This window comes from Coffea arabica, chromosome 11e (assembly GCF_036785885.1).
Source record: "Coffea arabica cultivar ET-39 chromosome 11e, Coffea Arabica ET-39 HiFi, whole genome shotgun sequence".
In the NCBI taxonomy this organism is placed as follows: domain Eukaryota; kingdom Viridiplantae; phylum Streptophyta; class Magnoliopsida; order Gentianales; family Rubiaceae; genus Coffea; species Coffea arabica.
This window is the reverse complement of record NC_092331.1, coordinates 27,097,118-27,119,063: the sequence shown is the minus strand read 5'-3', so window position 1 is coordinate 27,119,063 and position 21,946 is coordinate 27,097,118. Positions and strand designations below refer to the sequence as shown.

The 21,946-nt window shown below is 37.9% G+C and overlaps 2 protein-coding genes and 1 pseudogene across 2 annotated transcripts; 2 read left to right on the top strand and 1 right to left on the bottom strand.

Moving 5' to 3' along the window:
* Positions 1-416: 416 nt before the first annotated feature.
* On the bottom strand, positions 417-5,116 carry LOC140021244 (uncharacterized). The gene is made up of 6 exons (XM_072072011.1): positions 4,929-5,116; positions 3,770-4,619; positions 2,934-3,273; positions 1,990-2,274; positions 984-1,066; positions 417-872 (listed from the first exon to the last, which is right to left on the bottom strand). Exons 1-6 carry the CDS (start codon positions 5,114-5,116, stop codon positions 417-419), a joined length of 2,202 nt encoding a protein of 733 aa, XP_071928112.1.
* A 5,844-nt stretch (positions 5,117-10,960) lies between these two features.
* Positions 10,961-14,878, top strand: LOC113719532 (cytosolic Fe-S cluster assembly factor NBP35-like). Its single transcript, XM_027244751.2, has 3 exons — positions 10,961-11,147; positions 11,281-11,382; positions 13,644-14,878. The coding sequence occupies exons 1-3, from the start codon at positions 11,102-11,104 to the stop codon at positions 14,567-14,569; spliced, it is 1,074 nt and encodes a 357-aa protein (XP_027100552.1). The 5' UTR covers positions 10,961-11,101; the 3' UTR covers positions 14,570-14,878.
* A 1,470-nt stretch (positions 14,879-16,348) lies between these two features.
* On the top strand, positions 16,349-20,519 carry LOC113718201 (uncharacterized; annotated as a pseudogene).
* The last annotated feature ends 1,427 nt before the right edge of the window (positions 20,520-21,946 follow it).

Sequence of the window (21,946 nt, the reverse complement as noted above, 5' to 3'; positions counted from 1 at the left end):
CTTGGACCACTCAAGAATGGATTCGATGGTAGAAGACGCCACAATCAAGTGTGTTGCTTGATTGATAAGCCAAGAAACAATCTAGGATCAACTCTAGGTGTTCAACTTAGCTCTCACAACCTAAAGGAAAATTTGTTTCAAGAAGACAAATTTCTGGAAATTTTGTTTATTAACGTCAAAAACTGAATGAATACATCAACTTAGGGCTATTTATAGCCTTGTTTAAACCTAATAAAACCTGGAAAATAAATAAATAAATTCGGCCAGCAAGGCCCCTAACTATTGGGCCGGATTTAACCATACTAACTTGACTAGGTTACTCCTAACTAACTAACTAAGTGATTAATGTGACTAAGGCCCAATTAATCCTAACCTAAGCTCAACATGAGCTAATTTATTTAGGCCCAATCCGACTTTTAAGCTTGATTACTTGCATGTTTAATTGTTAGCAACATCTTGGTAGGCTTGTAAGAATTCTCCAAGTCAATTCCTTCAATGCTTGAGCACGGTTTCTCTTGAGCTTGTACGGCATGAACTAAAGCTTGAAGGAACTCTTTGAACCTCTTAGCTCGTGCACACCATGGCCTACGTGAACACCATGGTCCTTGAGGAACCTTCACAGGGCCTACGTGAACACCATGGCCAGCTTGTTCATTCGCATCATACCCCTCCTCTTGAGATGGATTTGCCCTCAAATCGTGTTCATTCCCTACAAGAAATGGACTTAGATCAGCAACGTTAAATGTAGCACTTACATTATACTCACCAAGAAGATCTAAGCGATATGCATTATCATTGATGCGCTCAATGACTTGGAAAGGACCATCTCCCCTTGGTGACAACTTGCATTGGCGTTGCTTGGGAAATCTTTCCTTGCGCAAGTGTAACCATACCCAATCATCAGGTTAAAAAATAAGCTTACATCTATTTTTGTTAGTTTGTTGGACATATTGGGTAGTTCTCCTCTCTATATTGGCGCGAACCTTCTCATGCAATGACCTCACAAAGTTGGCTTTCTTCTTGCTATCTAAGTTCACATGCTCAGAAGAAGGTAATGGTAACAAGTCTAAAGGCATTAAGGGATTAAAACCATACACAACTTGAAAAGGTTAAAATTGTGTAGCACTATATACTGCCCTATTGTATATAAACTTTACATGAGGTAGACACTCTTCCTAGGTCTTAAGGTTTTTCTTTATAATTGCATGCAAGAGTGTTGACAAAGTTCTATTTACTACTTCAGTTTGACCATCCATTTGAGGATGACTAGAAGTAGAAAATAACAATTTGGTTCCCGGCCTACCCCACAAAGATTTCCAAAAATAACTCAAAAATTTAACATCCCTATCTGACACTATAGTCCTAGGAATACCATGCAAATGAACAACTTCTCTAAAGAACAAATCAGCAATGTGCAAGGCATCATTTGTTTTATGATTTGCAATAAAGTGAGCCATCTTTGAAAATCTATCTACTACAACAAAGATAGAATCATGTCCATGTTTAGACCGGGGTAAACCAAGCACAAAATCCATGGAAATGTCAACCCAAGATTGGTTAGGTATAAGTAAGAGAGAGTATACAAACCGTTAGGACTAACCTTTCATTTAGCTTTGTGGCACACTCCACACCTTCCAACGAACCTCTCCACCTCCTTACGCATGTGTGGCCAATGGAAGTGTTCCTGCAAAACAGCTAAAGTCTTGAAAACACCGAAGTGTACCATTAAGCTACCACCATGTGACTCCCTAATGAGTAAGTCACGTATTGAGTCACGAGAAATGCATAACTTAGTGAGATAAAATAAGAAACCATCATGCACATAGAATTTCTCAAATTCGGACTTCCCACAATTCGCATAGGCATGCAAAAAATCCATATCATCCTTATACAACTCTTTCATTAGCTCAAACCCTAGAAGTTTAGCATCCAATGTAGTTAGCAAAGTATGTCTTCGAGATAAAGCATCAGCTACTACATTAGACTTACCTGTCTTGTATTTGATGATATATGGAAAGGACTCTATGAATGCAACCCATCGGGCATGCCTTTTGCTCAATTTTTGTTGTCCCTTTAGGTGCTTGAGAGATTCATGGTCAGTTTTGATAACGAACTCACTTGCACGTAGATAGTGCTGCCAAGTCTCCAATGCGCGCACTAGGGCATACAACTCCTTGTCATAGGTTGAGTAGTTGAGAGCCGCTCCATTTAGCTTTTCACTGAAGTAAGCAATTGGTTTTCCTTCTTGCATAAGTACGGCTCCAACACCTACACCTGATGCATCACATTCAACTTCAAAAGCTAGGTCAAAGTTAGGTAACACAAGAAGTGGTGCATGTGTGAGTTTGTGCTTGGGTAATTGGAAAGCCTTATCTTGTGTTTCCCCCCAAAAGAAGTTCTCGTTCTTCTTCATGACCGCAGTGAGTGGTGCTGCAATAGTGTTGAAGTCCTTCACAAAGCGGCGGTAAAAATTGGGTAAACCATGCGAACGTCACTAATAGAGGTAGGTTTCGGCCATTTTTGAATGGCTTTGACCTTCTCTTCATCTATGTTAATTCCCTGTGCACTAACTACATATCCTAGAAACACCACATGATCAGTACAAAATGTACACTTCCTAAGATTGGCATATAGCCTCTCTTTTCGAAGTACCTCAAAAACAGATTTGAGGTGCACAAGATGCTCCTCTAAACTTCTTCTATAGATAACAATATCACTAAAATAGACCACAACAAATTTTTCAAGGAAAGGTCTCAAAACATGGTTCATTAAACGCATGAATGTACTGGGTGCATTAGTTAAATCAAAAGACATGACTAACTACTCATATAAACCATGTTTAGTTTTGAAACCGGTTTTCCACTCATCTCCTTCCTTCATTCTTATTTGGTGGTAACCACTTTTCAGATCAATTTTAGTAAAAATAATGATACCATGCAATTCATCCAACATATCATTTAACCTAGGGATAGGGTGACGATATTTTACCGTGATGGCATTCACTGCCCCACAGTCAGTGCACATTCTCCAAGCTCCATCTTTCTTTGGCATGAGAATCATAGGTACAACGCATGGATTTAGACTTTCTCGAGTCCAACCTTTCCTTAGCAATTCCTCTACTTGCCTTTGTAGTTCCTTTGTTTCTTTCAGTCCCATCCTATAGGCGGGTTTGTTAAGCAGTGGGGCTCCCGGAATGAGGTCAATTTGATGTTCGATCCCTCTTAGAGGTGGTAATCCATCTGGCACATCCTCTGAGAATATATCCTTGGACTCCTGCAAAAAAAGATAACACATCTGTAGGCAAAGAGTTAGCACGTATAGAAGATATGACCAACTCTTCCTTGCACACAAGTACGAATAAGAGTTGGTTGGAAGTCAAAACTCGTATTACATCTTTGGCTTTTACTAGCAAGCTTAGCTTCCCTTGGTTATCCTCTTCCTTAGCTGAACCTATTGCTACTTTTTTTCTCCTTAAGGGTTCAGCCCTAGTCTCTTTCTTTTCTTCCTCACTTTTCCCTCGCTTTTTCCTCTCAAGTTCTAGCTCATATTCTTTTTGGAGTCTCACTTGTTTTTCATACACTTGTTTTGGGGTGAGGGGTACAAGAGTTATTTTTCTATTACAATGCATGAAAACATATTTGTTTGCTCTTCCCTTGAACTCAACGTCTTTGTCATATTGCCAAGGTCGCCCAAGTATGATGTGACTTGCTTGCATCGACACAACATCACAAGTGACTTCATCTTCATATCTTCCAATTCGAAATGGTACCTTCACTTGTCTAAACACACGGACATCTCCTTCATTGTTTAACCATTGAAGGCGATAAGATTTTGGGAGCTTGATAGTTGGGAGCCCTAGCCTTTCTACCATGAGTAGACTAGCCACATTGGCACAACTCCCACTATCAATGACAATGCTACATACCTTATCCTTGATATGACACCTGGTGTAGAAAAGGTTGTCCCGTTGTGCTTCAATTTCCTCCTCCTTGGCTCGAGTAGTGAGGACCTTTTGAACCACCAAATAGCCAATCTCCTCATTAGTAGGTAATTCTTCGTCCGACTCTATCTCTTCCTCAACAAGAGGTGGCATACCTTCATATTCTTCCTCCTCATTAGAGATAACTTCCCCATTCGGCAATATAAGCATGGTACGTTGATTGGGGCATTGCGAGGCGATATGACCGAAGCCTTGACACTTAAAACATTTACTGTCTTGGCTACGTGGCTTAGATACCTCAACATTGGCCTTAGGTTGAACCTTTGCCTTCGATTTTGGAGAGAAAGCATTCGGCCTTGGTGGATTTGATGAAGCCGTGGCCTTCTCCTCCCTCTTGGGTTGAGAATTCCGCCAATTTCCAGCTTGATACGTAGTGCCTTGACGTGCACTACCCCTCCTCTTGAGACGCCGTTCTATTGTTATTGCTTTTTCTAGCATCTCATTCATGTCGAGGTAGTGTTGGAGCTCCACTACTTCGGCAATTTCAGGTCTAAGACCATGCAAAAATCGAGTCATGGTAGCTTCTACATCTTCACGCAAATCGGTTTTCAAGATGGTCATCTCCATCTCCTTGTGGTAATCTTCAACTGACATGGATCCTTGAGTGAGAGCTTGTAGCCTACGGTGTAGGTTTCGGCTATAGTAGCTAGGTACAAACCTCTTTTTCATCAAGCTCCTCATTTCTTCACAAGTCTCTACGGGTCTCTCTCTATTTCTCCTTCAGCTATGACATAGTTGGTCCCACCAAATGGATGCAGAGTCTGTGAATTCTATGGTTGAAAGTTTCACCTTTTGTTCCTCCGTGTAAGTGTGGCATTCATAGACCAACTCAATTTTCCTTTCCCATTCCAAGTACTCCTCGGGGTCCGACTTGCCTTGGAAAGAGGGAATTATGAGTTTGACACCTTTAATGGCATCATCTCCTCACCTTCGAAACCTTTGGTCAGCTTGGTACCTCCCCTCAAATGGGTCGTCCTCATCGTTGGAATATGCAGATTCCTTTCCCTTGCTCGAACTAGGTGGATGCTTAGAATTCTCCAATTGATCAATCCTTTCATGCAAAGGTTCAATGGAGCTTTTAAGCAGTCTTTGGAACTCCCCCATCATGGCCTCCATGTGCAATTTGATGTCTATTGTTTGGTCACCAACTCCACTAGACATGCTTAGGTAAACCTGCAAGAAAGACAAACAAACAAACAAACCACTTCCTCTCTTTTCTTTTCTTTTTTTTTTTGTTTTCACTCATGCTCGTGTTTCACTCAAGTATACTGCTCACTAATAATCTCACCAAAACAATTCCTTAGGCTTGCTCGATGCTCAAGTTGAACATGCTAGGAATCACCGTAAGGATAGTTTCTAGACTAGTCAATAAGTGACACAAATTTGCAGCAATGATGACGGTGAATGAGTGATTAGAGTGTGACATATGACTCAGATTATGGAGGAAAACAAATGAATACACTGGACACAAGGTGTAACTAATGACTCAAACGCTGAAATTTCAAGAAACCTAGAAAGTAACTCTACCGAGGATGGATTTTTGCTGGAAATTTTGAGCTGCTGTTTCGTTGTGTTTTGGCCAGTAACTTGCAAGGTATTTGGTGCTTTTAGGATGTCAAATGATGTGCAGTTCAGCCCTTAAAAATCAGCTAATTCGGTTCACAATTTGTTGCTAAACCGATTCAAGAAACAAGGGCAATTTCGGTTCTCACAATGGTGTGGCGGCTGGTTTAGTTTTTTTTTTTTTTTTGGAAACTGAATTGGGTTTAGGAAGGCTGTTTAGGTCGGTTGAAGAAGGTTTAAGGTGTTTGAGGGTGATTTGGCCTTGGTTTAATGGTTTTCTTGGCTGACTCTAATCCAAAAAGGTCTAGGATTAGATGTATTACAAGATTGGGACTTCTTTCACAATTAGGAAAATTGAGCCAATGGTTCTCTTTCCTTTTTTTTTCTTTTTCTTTTTTTTTCCTGCTGCTCAAGCTAATTCTATTCAAGAAACACAAATTCAGTCCCAATTATTCTTGAATTCAAGATCAAATTCAAGATTTCGTTCAAGAAGTTTAGGAACTTCCCAAAATATGTTTTGGTATTCAAGTTTTGCAAGGAACAACACAAAAATTCAAGGATCAATGGCAAACAAGTTCGGACAGCTCCAAGAGAAATTTTCCAGCACTTGACTCAAGAACAATTAGGTATGTAACAACCCCTCCTTTTTTTTGGACTTTTGCTGGGTTGTTGCACCACCAAAACAACACAATACAAGGTTGTGCTACAATCTAGACAAAATTCAGTAGAGATTAATGACTGAAGTTGTGGACAGATTGCAACAACAAAAGACAAGTCTACTTGAGACACGACAAGAAGAAATAAAGGAAAACCCTAGCTACTGTAATTTTTTTTCTGGACAACACAAACGAATAACAATGACTGACACCCAAACTAGACACAAATCACGAAGAAACAAAACTGGGAAATTCGGACAGCAACACAAAAAACAAAACAGAAATTTGGACTTGACACAAGAATTTCCCAACGACCCAAGACAAAAACCCTAGCACTTAGACACGGATTTGGAGGATAAAAACTGACTCAATAACAAGACAAAGGGATATACGTGATACCTCTAACTAACTCTGATTACCAACTGATGCGATTCTTGAAATGCCAAAACGAATCAAGAACGTGAACCACAAGCCCGGATCTAGGTTAGGAATCAACGCTTGGGGACAGAGTTCGTAATCTATCTTGAACGGCACAAGAAATACTATAATAGGTAGGACAAGGTCACAATCAAGGTGAATACTTGATTCATAAGTCAAGAAACAAGATAGGATCAACTCTAGGGTGTTCAACTTAGCTTTCACAAGCTAAAGGAAAATTTGTTTCAAGAAGACAAATTGTTTATTAACTTCAAAAACTGAATGAATACATCAACTTAGGGCTATTTATACCCTTGTTTAAACCTAATAAAACCTGGAAAATAACTAAATAAATTCGGCCAGCAAGGCCCCTACCCATTGGGCCGGATTTAACGCTGCTAACTTGACTAGGTTACTCCTAACTAACTAACTAAGTAATTAATGTGACTAAGGCCCAATTAATCCTAACCTAAGGTCAATATGAGCTAATTTATTTAGTCCCAATCCGACTTTTAAGCTTGATCACTTGCATCTTCAATTGTTAGCAACATCTTGGTAGGCTTGCAAGAATCCTCCAAGTCAATTCCTTCAATGCTTGAGCACGGTTTCTCTTGAGCTTGTACGGCATGAACTACGGCTTGAAGGGACTCTTTGAACCTCTTAACTCGTGCACGTATCACTGGTCCTTGGGGAACCTTCACATGGTCTACGTGAACACCATGGCCAGCTTGCTCATTCGCATCAGTCCACTAACTTATGAGTTGTACTTTCTTTGCGCCCAATTCCCCAAGTGCAAAGTGAGATATATATGATTGTGAGTCAAATTGATGGTACAAATATGCTGGGTAGGGAAGTAACTAGACTTAATAGGGAAATTTTTCAATCAAATTCCACAATTTGTTACAGCTACTTGATTAGAGGATATTAGAAGAGTATGCTTTCCTTGGATGATATAATTTAGTAATTTAGTGCAAGTCTCAAAATAAAAATAGTTTCAAACTCAAATTCCTTATCCACATTTGCGTTAGGGTAACAAAATGACTAAATATAATGGCAAAGGGACCCATTCTAACCAATAGTTGCCTAGATGATCACTACATTATTAGAATGGTTTATTTCTAGGCACTACACTCTATTTGTATATTATCGACTCACTAAACTAACCACTATAATTTTTATTCCATTATAAATTCTACAAATCCATTCTTTAGTTATTTCATTTTTAAGTTTTGACGTGCCGAATAACAATTCTGCATCAATAAGTTAGTTTATATGGACAATGGCTAGACCACATTAAATTGTGGTTTTGTAGTGATACCATAGGCTTCTTTTTCTTTTTTCTGTGCATTTCTTCTTCTTTTCTTCCACCACCATCCTGGTAGGCTGAATATATTGAAGTGGAGATAAACTGGAATTGGTGCTATGTTGTCTTTCGGTGTTGCCATGGTTTGCATCCTTGTATTCAAAGCTCTCTAAAAGAACAAGCAGCACCGCAATAGAATCATAAGCTTCAATTCCATATTTACACTAAACACAAGGTACATAAATTTTTTCATGACTCATGGATTTCAATATGATTGAAATCAGTGAGATACTAAAGAAAGGGGAAAAAAACTTTTTAGAAAATATTAGCGATTCTCCCTTGAATATTCTATTAATGGTGGTGGTGGTGGTTTTAGTCACCGTTACAGCCACCTCCGTCTCCTTAAGAATTGAGAAAAATCCTAAATCTTCTCCATCTCCTCCTTTGAACCTCTCAATCATGGTGACAAACCAATTGCTAGTAGAAGTGTTCAGATTTATTAGATTCTTCAGGCAACAAGATCCACCCAAAATCTAGAGTTGCTGCAGGAGATTTTAAGGATGAAAATGGAATAGAAAAGGAAAATAGAAAATGAAAAATGAAGGGAAAAAGAAAAGAAAGGAGCAAAGTATATATTCTGGTCGATGATGAATGTCAGAGAAGATGACATCTTTTTAAAATTTTAATTTATCCCTTCAATTTAGCTTTGGTTCTCAAACGAATTAAGAAAGTAAGTAAAATTTCAACTTAACCCTAAATTAACTACTAGTACAATTCAAAAACAGGATTCGTATAGGAATTTTACATCTTTCCATCAAATTGAATGATTTCCATCCATTTTGCAAAGAAGTCCAAAGTACAGGGGAGTTATGTGGGTATTTTTAAACAATGAGGGAGGTTTTGTGTATAATAGGTAAACCATAGGGGGGTTTACTGTATTTTAACCCAGTAAATAAGAGAAAAGAAAAGTAGAGTTTCATCTCATTTAGGAGTCTTGAAAGAGAAAAACTCATTGATTTCTCATTTTACATATTTGTCTTGTGTTAGAATGGCTTAATATATGTTAAAATTTTCATTTACAATTTTCACCCTCTCCACATTTCTTGGAAAGAGTTTAATTAAGCAATATGTCACACCTTACTTCTCCTTTGCTCTTTTTTGTTTCCCAATTAAATTTCCAAATGCAATAGTAAGGATGGAAAGTTAAAGGAGCAAACTATTTTGCTATTACATCCAGCCCCACCATCCATCTACTGTACAAAATAAGCAATTGTACTGAAATTGCGAGAAAGCAATAATAGATTCAATATAAGACAAAGTAATGGCATATATATGGGGAAAATACACTGTTGGTCGTCAAAGTTTGTTGATAACTGTTAATTTGTATATTTTTAGTGTGTTTTACTTTTTAATTTTTTGTGTGCTTTTAGGGTTTAAGGATGAAAACTTGCACCTTTTAGCATCTATTTTCAAGAGTCACAATTGATAACCAAAACTTGTATTTGAATAGTTTAATGTGCAAGATATCTTATCTCTATAGGTTTTGATGTTTGATGATCGATTCAGATCGAGCGAATTTTAAACAATATGTTAGAAATGATTTGAAAACAAGTCAAGAATGACAAAAGTGAACAAATTCAAGACTTTTGAAGAGGACTCATGACTAGATACATAAGGATACCCACATTTCACCCCACGGGTATGAAGATTCCAGAAACAAACAAAGAGCATACAAGGGATGTAGATTTGCGAATCGACTAGAATCTGCTCAAGGAATCCTTGAGAAGTGTGAAGCAACTTTTGGTCTTTTCAAGAAACATGTGAGGATCAAAAAATTATTTTTATATTTTGTATTCCCGAAAATTATTTTCATATTTTGTATTTTTATCTGCTTGCCTTGGATTTTGGTTCATTTAATGGTTAAGTCATGATTTTTATCCTTTTACCTTATTTAATTTGGTGCATGTTGAATTTCATAGTGCATTATGCAACTGTGACCAATTACTGAGATGTGCGCAATAAATTTGGTGGTTAAGAGGGAGTTTTGTGCAAAAAGGTTTATGTGACAATAGGTGTTAAGAGTTAATTGGAGGAACACTAGATATCTTGGTGATTAGAGACAAATAGAGAGACAGGAGATAGGCATGAACCATGTTGCGCCATTTGTCGTCATTTAGCTAGCTTTGACCAAGACTAAGTTTTCTTCTTATCTTCATCAAGCTTCCATTCATTACCCTTTTTTCTTTTTCTTTTGGTTGGACGAAATATTGAGAGAGAAAGGGAGAGAAAAGAACCAACTTCTAGCCTTGAGTTCTTGTCTTCTTAGTGAGCAAACAAGATAGAAACCCTAATCCATTTCATAAATCCATGAATTAAGCTTGGAAGGAAGCTTTTGGTGAAGTTCTTGGAGGAAGGGAGCTCTTGATTTGCTTTCCATTTTAGGGTTTTGAAGTAATTTGCTAGAAAACCTATTGTTTTTCCCTTATCTTTGAATTTAGTTGATGTATGATGTCATAGAAGCTTAAGGAAGGACTTTTATGGAAGCTTGCTCCTAAAACATGTAAATTAAATCCTAGAAAAATTTATTCTATCAAATTACAACTGTTTTTGTATGGATTCAAATAATATGAACGCATGTGGTATAATCGCCTTAGTGAATATTTGATTAAAAAAAGGCTATTTAATGATCTATTTGTCCATGTATTTTTATAAAAGAAAATCAATCAAATTTTGTAGGAGTTTCAAAAGGCAGTTGAATATTTGAAGAAATTATTTGACATCAAAGGTTTTGAAAACACTAAATTTGTGTTGGTTTACAAATTCAACATTTATAAAATGCGAATTTTGTTCACCAACCCGTTGCTTAGATACCCGGAACCATTTCCGGGTTTGAGTAGTTTGCCCAGATTGAATATCGGTTGCCAATACCGGGTTGATATTACTGGCGGTCCATCCCGGTTCAAATACCCAGCTGACTTCACTGGCGGTTCAGAAGGTCGGCTAATTTTTCTTTGAAACTTGAAACCGTCTCTTTTAAATCCGAATTCTGCTGTGTGCAGCTTAGTCGAAGGGCCTAAAACAGCATCTCTCACTGCATTTCATTGTGTCAGAAGCAAGAAAACTTGGGGATTTCTCTACTTTTACCTGGCGGAGGCAAGAAAAATGGAGAACGGAGACTACAAAGACGTCCCGGAAAATGCAAATGAACGTATGTAAAGACATTTTAACACTGTATTCACTTTTTTCCTTTTCAATTTTAGCAGTAAAGTTGATTTTTATTTTGTTTTCGACTACCCAATAAATTATTCTTTTTTTGTTTAAATTTTGTTTTGGGGTTTCAGATTGTCCAGGGACCCAGTCGGAGTCAGCGGGAAAATCTGATGCATGTAAAGGATGCCCTAATCAAGAAGCCTGTGCTACTGCTCCTAAAGGCCCCGACCCAGGTCTCTAAATATCTGTTATTTTTTAGGAAAAATATCTGTTATTTTTTAGGAAAAATATCTGTTATTTTTTTTTAGTTTTTGTTTAGATGGGGAAGGGCTGCGGCGGGGAGGGAGAAGGTGTTTAACTCAAATTAAATTATTGTTATTGATTTTTGAATGGTTGCAAGGAGGGGAGGCATAAAAAATGTAAAATTTTTATTTGATTTGTGATGTACTGTTAAACCTCTTAAATTTCAGAAGATGGTGAGAATAAGCAGAGGATTAAACGGGATTTGGTTGTTGAAAAGCCTAATTTCCAATTTAGAATAATTTGAGTAGTTTGTACACGGGTAGTTTTTACTGAAATATGTTTTTGCAGCTACCTCTGTTAATATTGGAAGACAAACATTTGGTAAAGTTTAGCAAAATGGGATTGAATGGTTCTAATAACGTTTCTCCAACGCTGTACTAGAGCTTGACTGATAGCTCGATATGTTCAGTTAAGCCAAGCATCCCTAGAATGTATTCAAGATTAGCTCGATATGTTCAGTTAAGCCAAGCATCCCTAGAACGTATTCAAGATCACACTCTCAAAGTGAGATATAGTATTGGAGTTAAATGCTGTTAGGTAACTTAACTAACTTGAATTTCTCGAATACTACAGCTAGGCTAGATGAAGCCCAATCTGGATCCCTTGATGTTAGCCACATGATCTTGTGGTTTTTAATTTGCTTTTTTTTTTTTTTAAAAGAAGAAACAATTCAGTACTGTACTTGTTCTGATTGGTGCTACTTGAATGGTGTTTTCACATGTCATAAGCAGTTTTGCAGCTCATGACTGTGTGTTGTTAACTTGATGGAAAGACACTTTAGATAGGAATTTGTCATATGTCAAAACTGAACATACTATGCTGGATTTATCTGTTGCGATTGTTTCTGGGAAAAAGGAAGCCATTAGGTAGTGGTGTGTGTCTCACGTGTAGCGTTCACACATTCTGGACCTCCTGTAAAGTTTTCTTGTGTTGCTTAAGTTGAAGATTTTACTTGCTGCACTCCCCCCAAAAGAATGAACTGATATAAAACAGAAGGCAGTAACCAAAGTCAATGGCATGTGCCATGCTTTTGTTAATCATATTCATTTGCAATAGCTTTCGCCACTCCAGCTGATTTTATTATAAATACTTCTAATTGGTGTTGAATCTTCTCTCTCATTCATATTGCATCTTGATTTTTTTAAGTGTTTTCATAAAACTGCTGTTATTGCCAATGAATTTATGCTTTTTGTTAATCCTTCAGAATGCATGATATCTAGCTTTCAAATAGCTAAATCCTTAAATATGTGAGACTATGATATGCTCAACTTGATTCTCCACCTGTGAAATTGGGCATGTCTACTAATGGGGAAAAAATGTCAGGGCAAAATTTTTATAACCTGACACGTTGAATTCCAACTGCTTCTTGCGGAAAACTTGCCTTAGGTGGTAGTAATGCTGAATTGCATGAGAATGGAACATATCAATCATGAAACTAGGGACATTGGAATTGAGATTTTAGTGAAATTATCTGGAGTTTGTCACTGGAAATGAATAGTTATTAAATTGAGGCATTTGGAGTCAAGAAAAGAATATTTTCTTCTAAAGTACTTTAACAACTGTCTTGTTATTTTGTGTTCTGGTAATTAAGTTCTTGGGTTCATGATTCCGTCTAAGGTTGAACTCCAACATTAGTTGATGTATTCTTGGCTGTGCTGAGCTCGCAGTTAGTGTGGGTTCCCTCACCCCCCTCTCTCTCCCCTTCCCCTCAAAATGGATCAATGTGAACTCTTATTTTACTATATTTGCATGAGTCTGTGTGTATTTTACTGCTTTTGAGGGTTGAAAATATTGATGACTTGATGCATTTTCTTCTGTTGGCATGAACTACCAACAATTAATGAAAAGTTTGAAAAACCAGGAGTTGGGTGGTCTTGAGATAAATTGAAACTGTCAAGTTTTACTGGTAGGAAATTGGCATGCTTCAAATTTTTTCTTCTGATGCAAGCATCATCTAAAACAGACATTTCTGCCAGCTTCTGGAAAATGTGGATCTCATTTTTAACTGGATCTCAATTTTCATTAGAGGTTCATATGAATCGTTTTTCATCTGAGTGCTGTATTGCAGAAAATTTTTCAAGCTTGCCTTTCCTAGTTTCCTGCAGCTTTTATATAGTTTTGTTCGATCATTGCTCTTAAGAGGCAAGGAACATTTATGTACTGGTTTATTTCTTCTTGGTTTCTGTTGCAGATTTGGTTACCATAGTAGAGCGAATGGCTACTGTAAAGCACAAGATACTGGTTTTATCTGGCAAGGGTGGTGTGGGCAAGAGTACATTCTCAGCTCAACTTTCTTATGCACTAGCAGCTACGGATTTTCAAGTGGGTCTACTTGATATAGATATTTGTGGACCAAGCATCCCAAAGATGCTTGGCCTTGAAGGACAAGAGATTCACCAAAGTAATCTTGGATGGTCTCCTGTTTATGTTGAGTCTAACCTTGGGGTCATGTCGATTGGATTTATGCTTCCCAACCCAGATGAGGCTGTCATATGGAGAGGTCCCCGCAAGAATGGCCTAATCAAGCAGTTCTTAAAGGACGTTTATTGGGGGGAGCTTGATTTTCTTGTGATTGATGCTCCACCTGGAACCTCGGATGAGCACATCTCAATTGTTCAATTTCTTCAAGTGACTGGAATAGATGGTGCTATTGTAGTCACTACTCCACAACAGGTATCTCTAATAGACGTCAGAAAAGAAGTGAGTTTCTGCAAGAAAGTCGGCCTAAAGGTTCTTGGTGTTGTTGAAAACATGAGTGGTCTGTGTCAACCATTGTCGGAGTTCAGATTCATGAGGACAACAGAAACAGGTGAACAAAAGGATATGACCGAGTGGATCCTATCATATATGAAGGAGAAAGCCCCAGAAATGCTGGATGTTGCCGCTTACACTGAAATATTCGATAGTAGTGCTGGAGGTGCTGGTAGAATGTGCAGTGAGATGGGCATCCCTTTTCTTGGAAAGGTTCCACTGGATCCTCAGCTATGCAAAGCAGCTGAAGAAGGAAGATCGTGCTTTTCCGACGAAAAATGTCAGGTGAGTGCCCCTGCACTTAAAATGATCATCGATAAACTGTTGGCACAGCAAATGATTTCCAGAATAGAGGATGGTGCCTAGGTGTTATCTCTCTCTCTTCTTTTCTTTTTTTTTTTTTGGTGGGGGGGGGGGTGGTAGGGGTTGGTTGAAGTTTTTTGCATCTGTTTTGTTTGGAGATAAGATGTTAGATTTGTACAATTATAGGCACTTTTTTTGTATTTCGCTAATTGATTGATCTTGAGGTGAGCTGTTTTTTTAGCTTTTGTTTGAGTTGGTTTGGAACAGTTAATAGATGAAATTTGTCAGTCTACACTATATCTCTCCAAATAAATTGATTCCTGATGTATGTTGCACCTATAATGAATGATAGCTTAGATCTCTCCTAGTTTACTCGTGTTTCTCTTTCTTGTTTTGCTTCTCTGGTATAAGTTAAAAGGTTCAGAGTTTTTACTGATTGATATGGTTTATAGTTTAATTTCTGCACTGGTCCTTTGGGAATGAGGATGTTCAAGTTTGCTACATTGCTGTCTTTTGTTTATGGAACAAACGAGTCAGCTTACCTAGTCCCCTTAGCAGAAATAAAACGTGGGGTGGCTACCCTGATTACATCAGCCCCTAAAATTTCTTTAAGGGCCCTTCATTTAATAAACCTTGATTTGGTTTTGTATTCCTGCCATAGTCGGCCAGTAAGCACTCCAGTTGTCTTCCCTGTATTGGAGGTTGCACGACCATTCTCTCTCATTCGTTCTTTGATTTGCTTTGCTAAGTTATAGTGCGGTGAAGTAAAATCTACCCTTTCAATCGAAGCTAACCGCACCTTGGAATCATTCTGTAAGATGACTTTCCTGAATCCCTACTCCCATGCCAACTTCAATAACTGCTCCCTTGCCAATATTCTTTGAGAGCCTCTCTTCCATCTTCCCCTGTCATCACTTATCAGCCCTCCTTATTCCTGCCATTCCTGGATTACTCCCAGATGCGCTGCCAACATTGTCTTTAACAGTACCTTCGGGGGGTGGACTTCATCTGATGAAAACATTCCTGCGTTGGAGTTCAACATGAGCCTTAAAAAGAAGTACACTCTGCGCTTGATCTGCCATTGCTGATAGAGTACTTAGGCAAGTATGTAGCAAAGGTTACAGCCTTCACCGTATTTCCTGCTCTCCATGCAAAATGTATAATCTGTTGGAAAAGTAACTTCCAGTTTACCCCCAAATCCAATTCCATCCTGCTTCAGATTGCAATCAAACAATTCAAATGACGATTTACTGAAAAAGTACTCCCATTTATTCTGATTTACCACCAGTATCCACAATGCCCTGATTCAGTCGGAATCCCTGACTGCACGAGCATTTGTTACAAATCTGGCACAAGTCATCCGTTGCCAAATGTCTTCGTTTCCGGATTGTCCATAGCAGGAATTGCCACCTTTGAGGACCCTAATTTTCCAAATCGTATCCCATCCTGCATCTACATGCCTTGGCTCCTTTTCTTCCCATGTGATTTTATATGCTGACATTGGTATCCCTTTTGAATCTGGTTTCTAGCAAAGAATATCTGGGTTATCATCCCTTGGGAGAATGCACATTGCTTTAAACTTTGTAAGAGGTTGAGTGGTATTACTTTTTTTGCTTCAAAAATAGACTTTCAAACCTTGTAATGCGAAAGGGAGAAAAGTAGAAGGATCGAGAGTCAAATCAGTGATATCATAATTATCTAATTTATGTGTTTATAAGCTAAATTGAATATTACAAACTGAATGATATTAATTTAAAATATTAACGCATTTCGTTCAGTCATTTGCTCAACAAAAAAAAAATATTTTTTTGTCTTTATGGTTGGTTTAACAATTTGAATAACAAATATTGACTTAATTTCAGTATGATTGCCAAAGCAATTGGTCAAATTGGGCCAAGTTGCTGTGGCCTTAGATTTGGGCCATTATTTTAAAAAAAGGTTTATTATTTTTTTCCGACACATTTTTTCGTTCTCAACCATCAAACTCAAGATCGAAACCCTGAATTTGACAATTCAAAGGATTCTAAGAGTTTTCTCCTCACCATTGAACCAATCTAGAGTGATTATTCACAATTCCAAATTAAACTTTCTTTCAACATTATTGTCCAAATCGAGGAGCTATACATCCACATTGGCAATTCCTAAAACCATTGATCCCATACTAATGGCATCCACCATCCAAGGTGCGAAAGTTAACTTTCCTTTTAACATCATTGTCCAAATTCAGGGCATAATTAAATGTACATCTACATAATCTATCCGGTGACTTCCATGAGACCAAGGACGGAATCACAAGGGGCGGAGAGGAGTCACAGCCCCTAAGTTCTTGAAAATTATGTTATTTCCCTTCAAACTTTGGAAATTTTTTGAAGTTTTTTTTTTTTTTTTTTAACTGTAACACTTTCATGTCTATGAAAGTTGTTCCTCAAAATGAAGTTTCTGGTTCCGTCCCTATGCGAAGACTAAGGAGCACAGGTCAAAGATGGCACTAAGAACTACAAAAACACTCCAAAAATGCCAAAAAAGCAAAAAATGCGTGAGCTGAGTTTAACCTATCAAGAAAGACTTGGTTTTGAGCCTGCACCTCCATGGCTCCACTCTAGATCATCTTTCCTCCTTCGCTTGAATGAGTCTTGTATAGTTACATGTTTACGTATATTTGCATCTTTAAATCTGACAATCTGTGTATTCTTCACATTTAAGTCTCCTGTGACAAAATTCTTCTTGGAGTCATTGGAAGACTTGAGTCTTTGGCATTTAATCCCAACAGTGGTAGAATAGAAGTTAATGGTTGATCAATCGAGATGACATTGGTGTCCTGGTCTACAATCTACACATCACATTTATTAGGGACTGAAAGCGTAAAGACTGGAGTTATTCCTACTTAAAGTAAAATAAGTTGAAATTTTCCAACCAGCAGTCTTGCTTTCTTCATTTTTTTTTGTCTTCTTTATATATAAGATGAATCCTTCGATAGACATCTAGATACTTTAAAAGCCGTTAAAAATGCTCCAGCTGTTAATTAATTAGCGAGTAGCGACCACGGCTCGCAACGATTACTTTGCATTGGTCTATGACATCGAAAGTGTTGAGACAGGCAACCATTTGGCTTCAGTGATATTTGATAATTTGTTTTCCTTTGCCATAAACATTAAACTTTTTTTTTTATTAAACCTTCAACTTTATAGCTGGACATATGAATTATGATACAGGTAAAACTGAATTAGCATCGTTTGTTTGACAGATTGAGACCAAGTGACAGTAAACTAAAAAAATTTTTGGAAAAAGAAAGGAAGAGAAGCATTTTCAGCAGCTCCATCAATTTCTCTTTACTTTCTGTTTGCATGTTACTTTGTTTTTTTTTTTTGGGGTATGTTTGATTTACAAATACAGTTTGAAGCTTGGACTTGATAGCAAGTATTCCTTTGAGAGAGCTACTTCTCTTGTCAGAAACCTGTTAGCAATAGCAATCAAGTCTCTGGCACTCATGTACAAGCAGTTAAGCTCCACCTAAAAAGTGGATTCAGCAATAGTTGAAGGGCGACGATCATGTGGTTATATCTATATGTTCTTTGGAAAAGATCAGTTAGTTGAAACTGCTAAACATACTATGGGGAAAGACAATTTAAAAGCTTTCACCTCCTCTGTCAAAATCCATCTTTGCTTTTACTGCTTGTTCAAGACGTTTCATTCCACTTCTTGGAGCTATTAGCCCTACATCAGAACTATCTCAAAACTTGCTCCTAACAGATAAAAAGTGGTCCACAATTTATGGAAATGGAATTTCTGACACCATATGAATTGCCAACCTTATTTTTTGACTTGACTTCAAGAAATTTTGCCAGAACTGGCTGTTTGCTGCCCAGTGCGTCACGGCCAATCCGATCTCTAAGTCCAGTCAACTTAAATAGCTTCCATAATGGCAAGAACATTTTTCCACACGTTGGTTTACCTCACACATGGAATGACAAGTACATGCACATGCCTGGATATATGCATATTCACAATTAAAACTTGAGATTCAGGTGTGAAATACTCCAAAACCAAAGCCCAAGTCAGCCAAAGATTTCTGCCCAAAATGAGTAAGTATGTTGACATCTCCTCAACAATTTTTTTCTTCTTTTTGTTCATTTACTCAGTGTTCTCTCAGCTACCTTCAAAAGCAAATTGCCTCCATGACTAATCTTTATGAGATGCTTCAGAATAATATTGGGAATTCATCATTTCCGTGGAGTAATGTGAAAAAAGACTCTAATCCATGTTCATGGGTGGGAGTTTCATGCAGTTCAAGCAACTCCTCTGTAACTGAACTTTCTTTACCATTGTTTTCAATATCTAGCCCAGAAATTCTGCCTGTTGTTTGCCAGATTGATAGCTTAGAATCTCTTGACATCTCTAATAATCATTTGAGCTCAATCCCGGATGTGTTTATCTCTTCCTGTGGTGGGATCAGTGGTTTGAAACTGCTGAATATTCTCTAATAATCATTTGAGCTCAATCCCGGATGTGTTTATCTCTTCCTGTGGTGGGATCAGTGGTTTGAAACTGCTGAATAGTAGTAGGAACGAATTGGGTGGTTCTTTGCCTACTTTTAATGGTTTTCAAAAGTTAAGAGGTCTTGGACTTGTCTCGTAATTCTCTGATGGTGAACATCACTTTGCAACTCGATGGGTTGGATTCTCTGAAGAGTTTGAACCTGAGCTACAACAAATTCACTGGTCCTCTACCAACCAATCTTGGGAAAAACAATCTTTTACAAGAACTTCAGCTATCTACTAATGGTTTTCAAGGTGAAATCCCGGTAGTGCTAGTGAAATATGGTAATTTATCTCTGATTGATCTTAGTCACAATAAACTTTCAGGATCAATCCCTGAGAGATTTGGAGAGCTTTCCAAGCTCCAAATATTGGTTCTCTCAGCAAACAATTTGAGAGGTGAAATTCCTAAGTTCCTTGTAAATATTCAAACACTGTTCCGATTTGCTGCCAACCAGAATAATTTTGTTGGAAATATTCCTCCTGGGATTACTACGTATCTCAGGAATTTGGACCTCAGTTTCAACAGGCTAAGTAGAACCATTCCCCAAGACCTTTTATCCCCACCCAATTTGCAGTCAGTAGATTTGTCTTACAATTTGTTAGAGGGGCCAATACTAACAGAGATCTCTTTGAGCCTCTTCAGGTTGAGGTGGGGAGGCAATTTATTAAATGGGACAGTCTCATTTCGATCATATGGAAGCCTTACCAAATTGACCTATTTGGAGCTGGACAACAACAATCTAACAGGCGAAATACCTCCTGAATTGGGATTATGCCGACGTTTAGCTCTTTTGAATTTAGCCCAGAATTGGCTGACTCGGGTCTTGCCTGTACAATTGGGTAATCTTGCCAATCTTCAAGTTTTATACCTTCAGAAGAATAAGTTGGTTGGAGTTATCACTTATCAGTTTACACAGTTACACAGTTTGCAGAGAATGAATTTCAGTTCAAATTCAATTGGTGGCTCAATTCCAGCTTCAATTTCCAAATTGCAAAATCTAACAAACTTGGACTTGCGCCATAATAATCTGAGTGGTCCAATTCCCATTTCCATTCGCACCCTGAATCTCCTAATGGAACTTCAACTTGGAAATAACCAACTCAGTGGAGATGTTCCAGCAATGCAATCATCATTGCAGATTGCTCTGAATCTCAGCAACAATTTATTTGGCGGGCTTATTCCCGTGACCGTATCCAGATTGATCGCAGTGGAGGTTTTGGATCTTTCGAATAACAATTTTTCAGGTGTAATCCCGAACTTCCTCACTGAAATGGCAGGCTTAACGCAACTTGTACTTTCAAACAACCAACTTTCTGGAGATATTCCGAAGTTTAAACAATGTGTTATGGTTGTGACAGATGGAAATAAGGGTCTAAACAATGCTACTCATGTTTCAACAGCAACTGCTGGTTCTAAACATTCAAAGGGATTATCTATTGGAATGGTGATTTGTGACGACCCCACCTCCCCTTAGGACGTATTCAAGGGTTTGACGGACCGCCTGCCTAGTTTTCACCAGGATTCACTCACTCACTTCAATCAACTCTCAAGATTAACCATTCAAGCCTCTAAAATAACATTTAAGTTCTACAATTCAATCAAAATTCAAACTTATTTACAACCCAAAAGTAAATGCATGATACAATATCAAATGTCAAAATACATTCTATCTACCAAAAAACTAAGTACAAGAGGATTATACACTTTAGTTCACACTTAATTGCTCCAGGTCTCCACTCCTGTAAGGAAAACAAAAGCTAAAGGAATGAGTTAAAAGCCCAGTGAAATTCCAAAACAAGCCCTCAAGTAGGTAAAACATGGAAATATCACATTTAACACTTGTCACAGTAATAAACTGTCATTCAAGAAACAGTCATTCAATCATTGGAAGGATACGTGCTCACTTGGAGCCATTCATTCAAGTCATTCATTCATTCATTCGCCAACCATTTTCCTTATCCCTCTGACATTAGAAAACATTTGCAAGTGAAAAACTCCTTCAGTGTTCATGTCATTCATTCATTCACTGGCCAGTTCTCCGCCAGACTTCGTGGTAATACTCGAGTATACCAAACATTGTCCCAGGGTCACCAGCCGCTCGACCGAATCATCTTCTGGCTCGAGTCGACTGGCAACGAAGGGCAAGGGTCCAGTTCAGCCAAAAGGCTTACATTCATGCACAAGTAGCATTCAATCATTGAAATTCACTTTTGCTTGGATCGAGTGCGATAAAGTACACACTCGCCCATCGAAAATCCATTTAGCAATCATTGAAAAGCATTTAACATCCGGCAACATTCACAACATTTCATATAGTCATTTAAAGCATACACATGCAAGGAACACTCACCTTTTAAAGTAGACCAAAGCTAAACGTTTGACTCCGGATCATGCTCGTTCCCACCGTTAAATCCTAAATGTAACCAAGACAAGATGTCATGGTCCGATCAATCAAAATTTAGGTTAATAAGGTGCTCACTTTAGCCTTACTCATGAGCCATATGCCTATCTAAAATCAGCCCCTCAAAGCACAAATCTCAAAGACAAACTTGAAAGCCAATCGAAGAATGTCCAAGTGTATTCTAGGGCTATGGAGTACACTTTTTTAAGGCCACAAAACCATCCAAAATCACACCAATTAATGTTTAAGACCTAGAAAAGTTTTTTCAAAGTTTTCCAAGTTCCACTCAATTCATTTGACAAAATTTTCCAGCTTTGGCGACATTCTTTGAAAAAGTATAACTTGAGTTCTGTAGGTCAAAAAAATTACAAAACTTGCACCATTAGAAAATAGACTCAAAGTACTAAGAGACTTTAGAAGACATCCTCATGAAATTCAACTCATAGGTTAGTCAAATTTTCAGTTCAAAATCACTGCTGTCTCATGTACAAAACAGAACA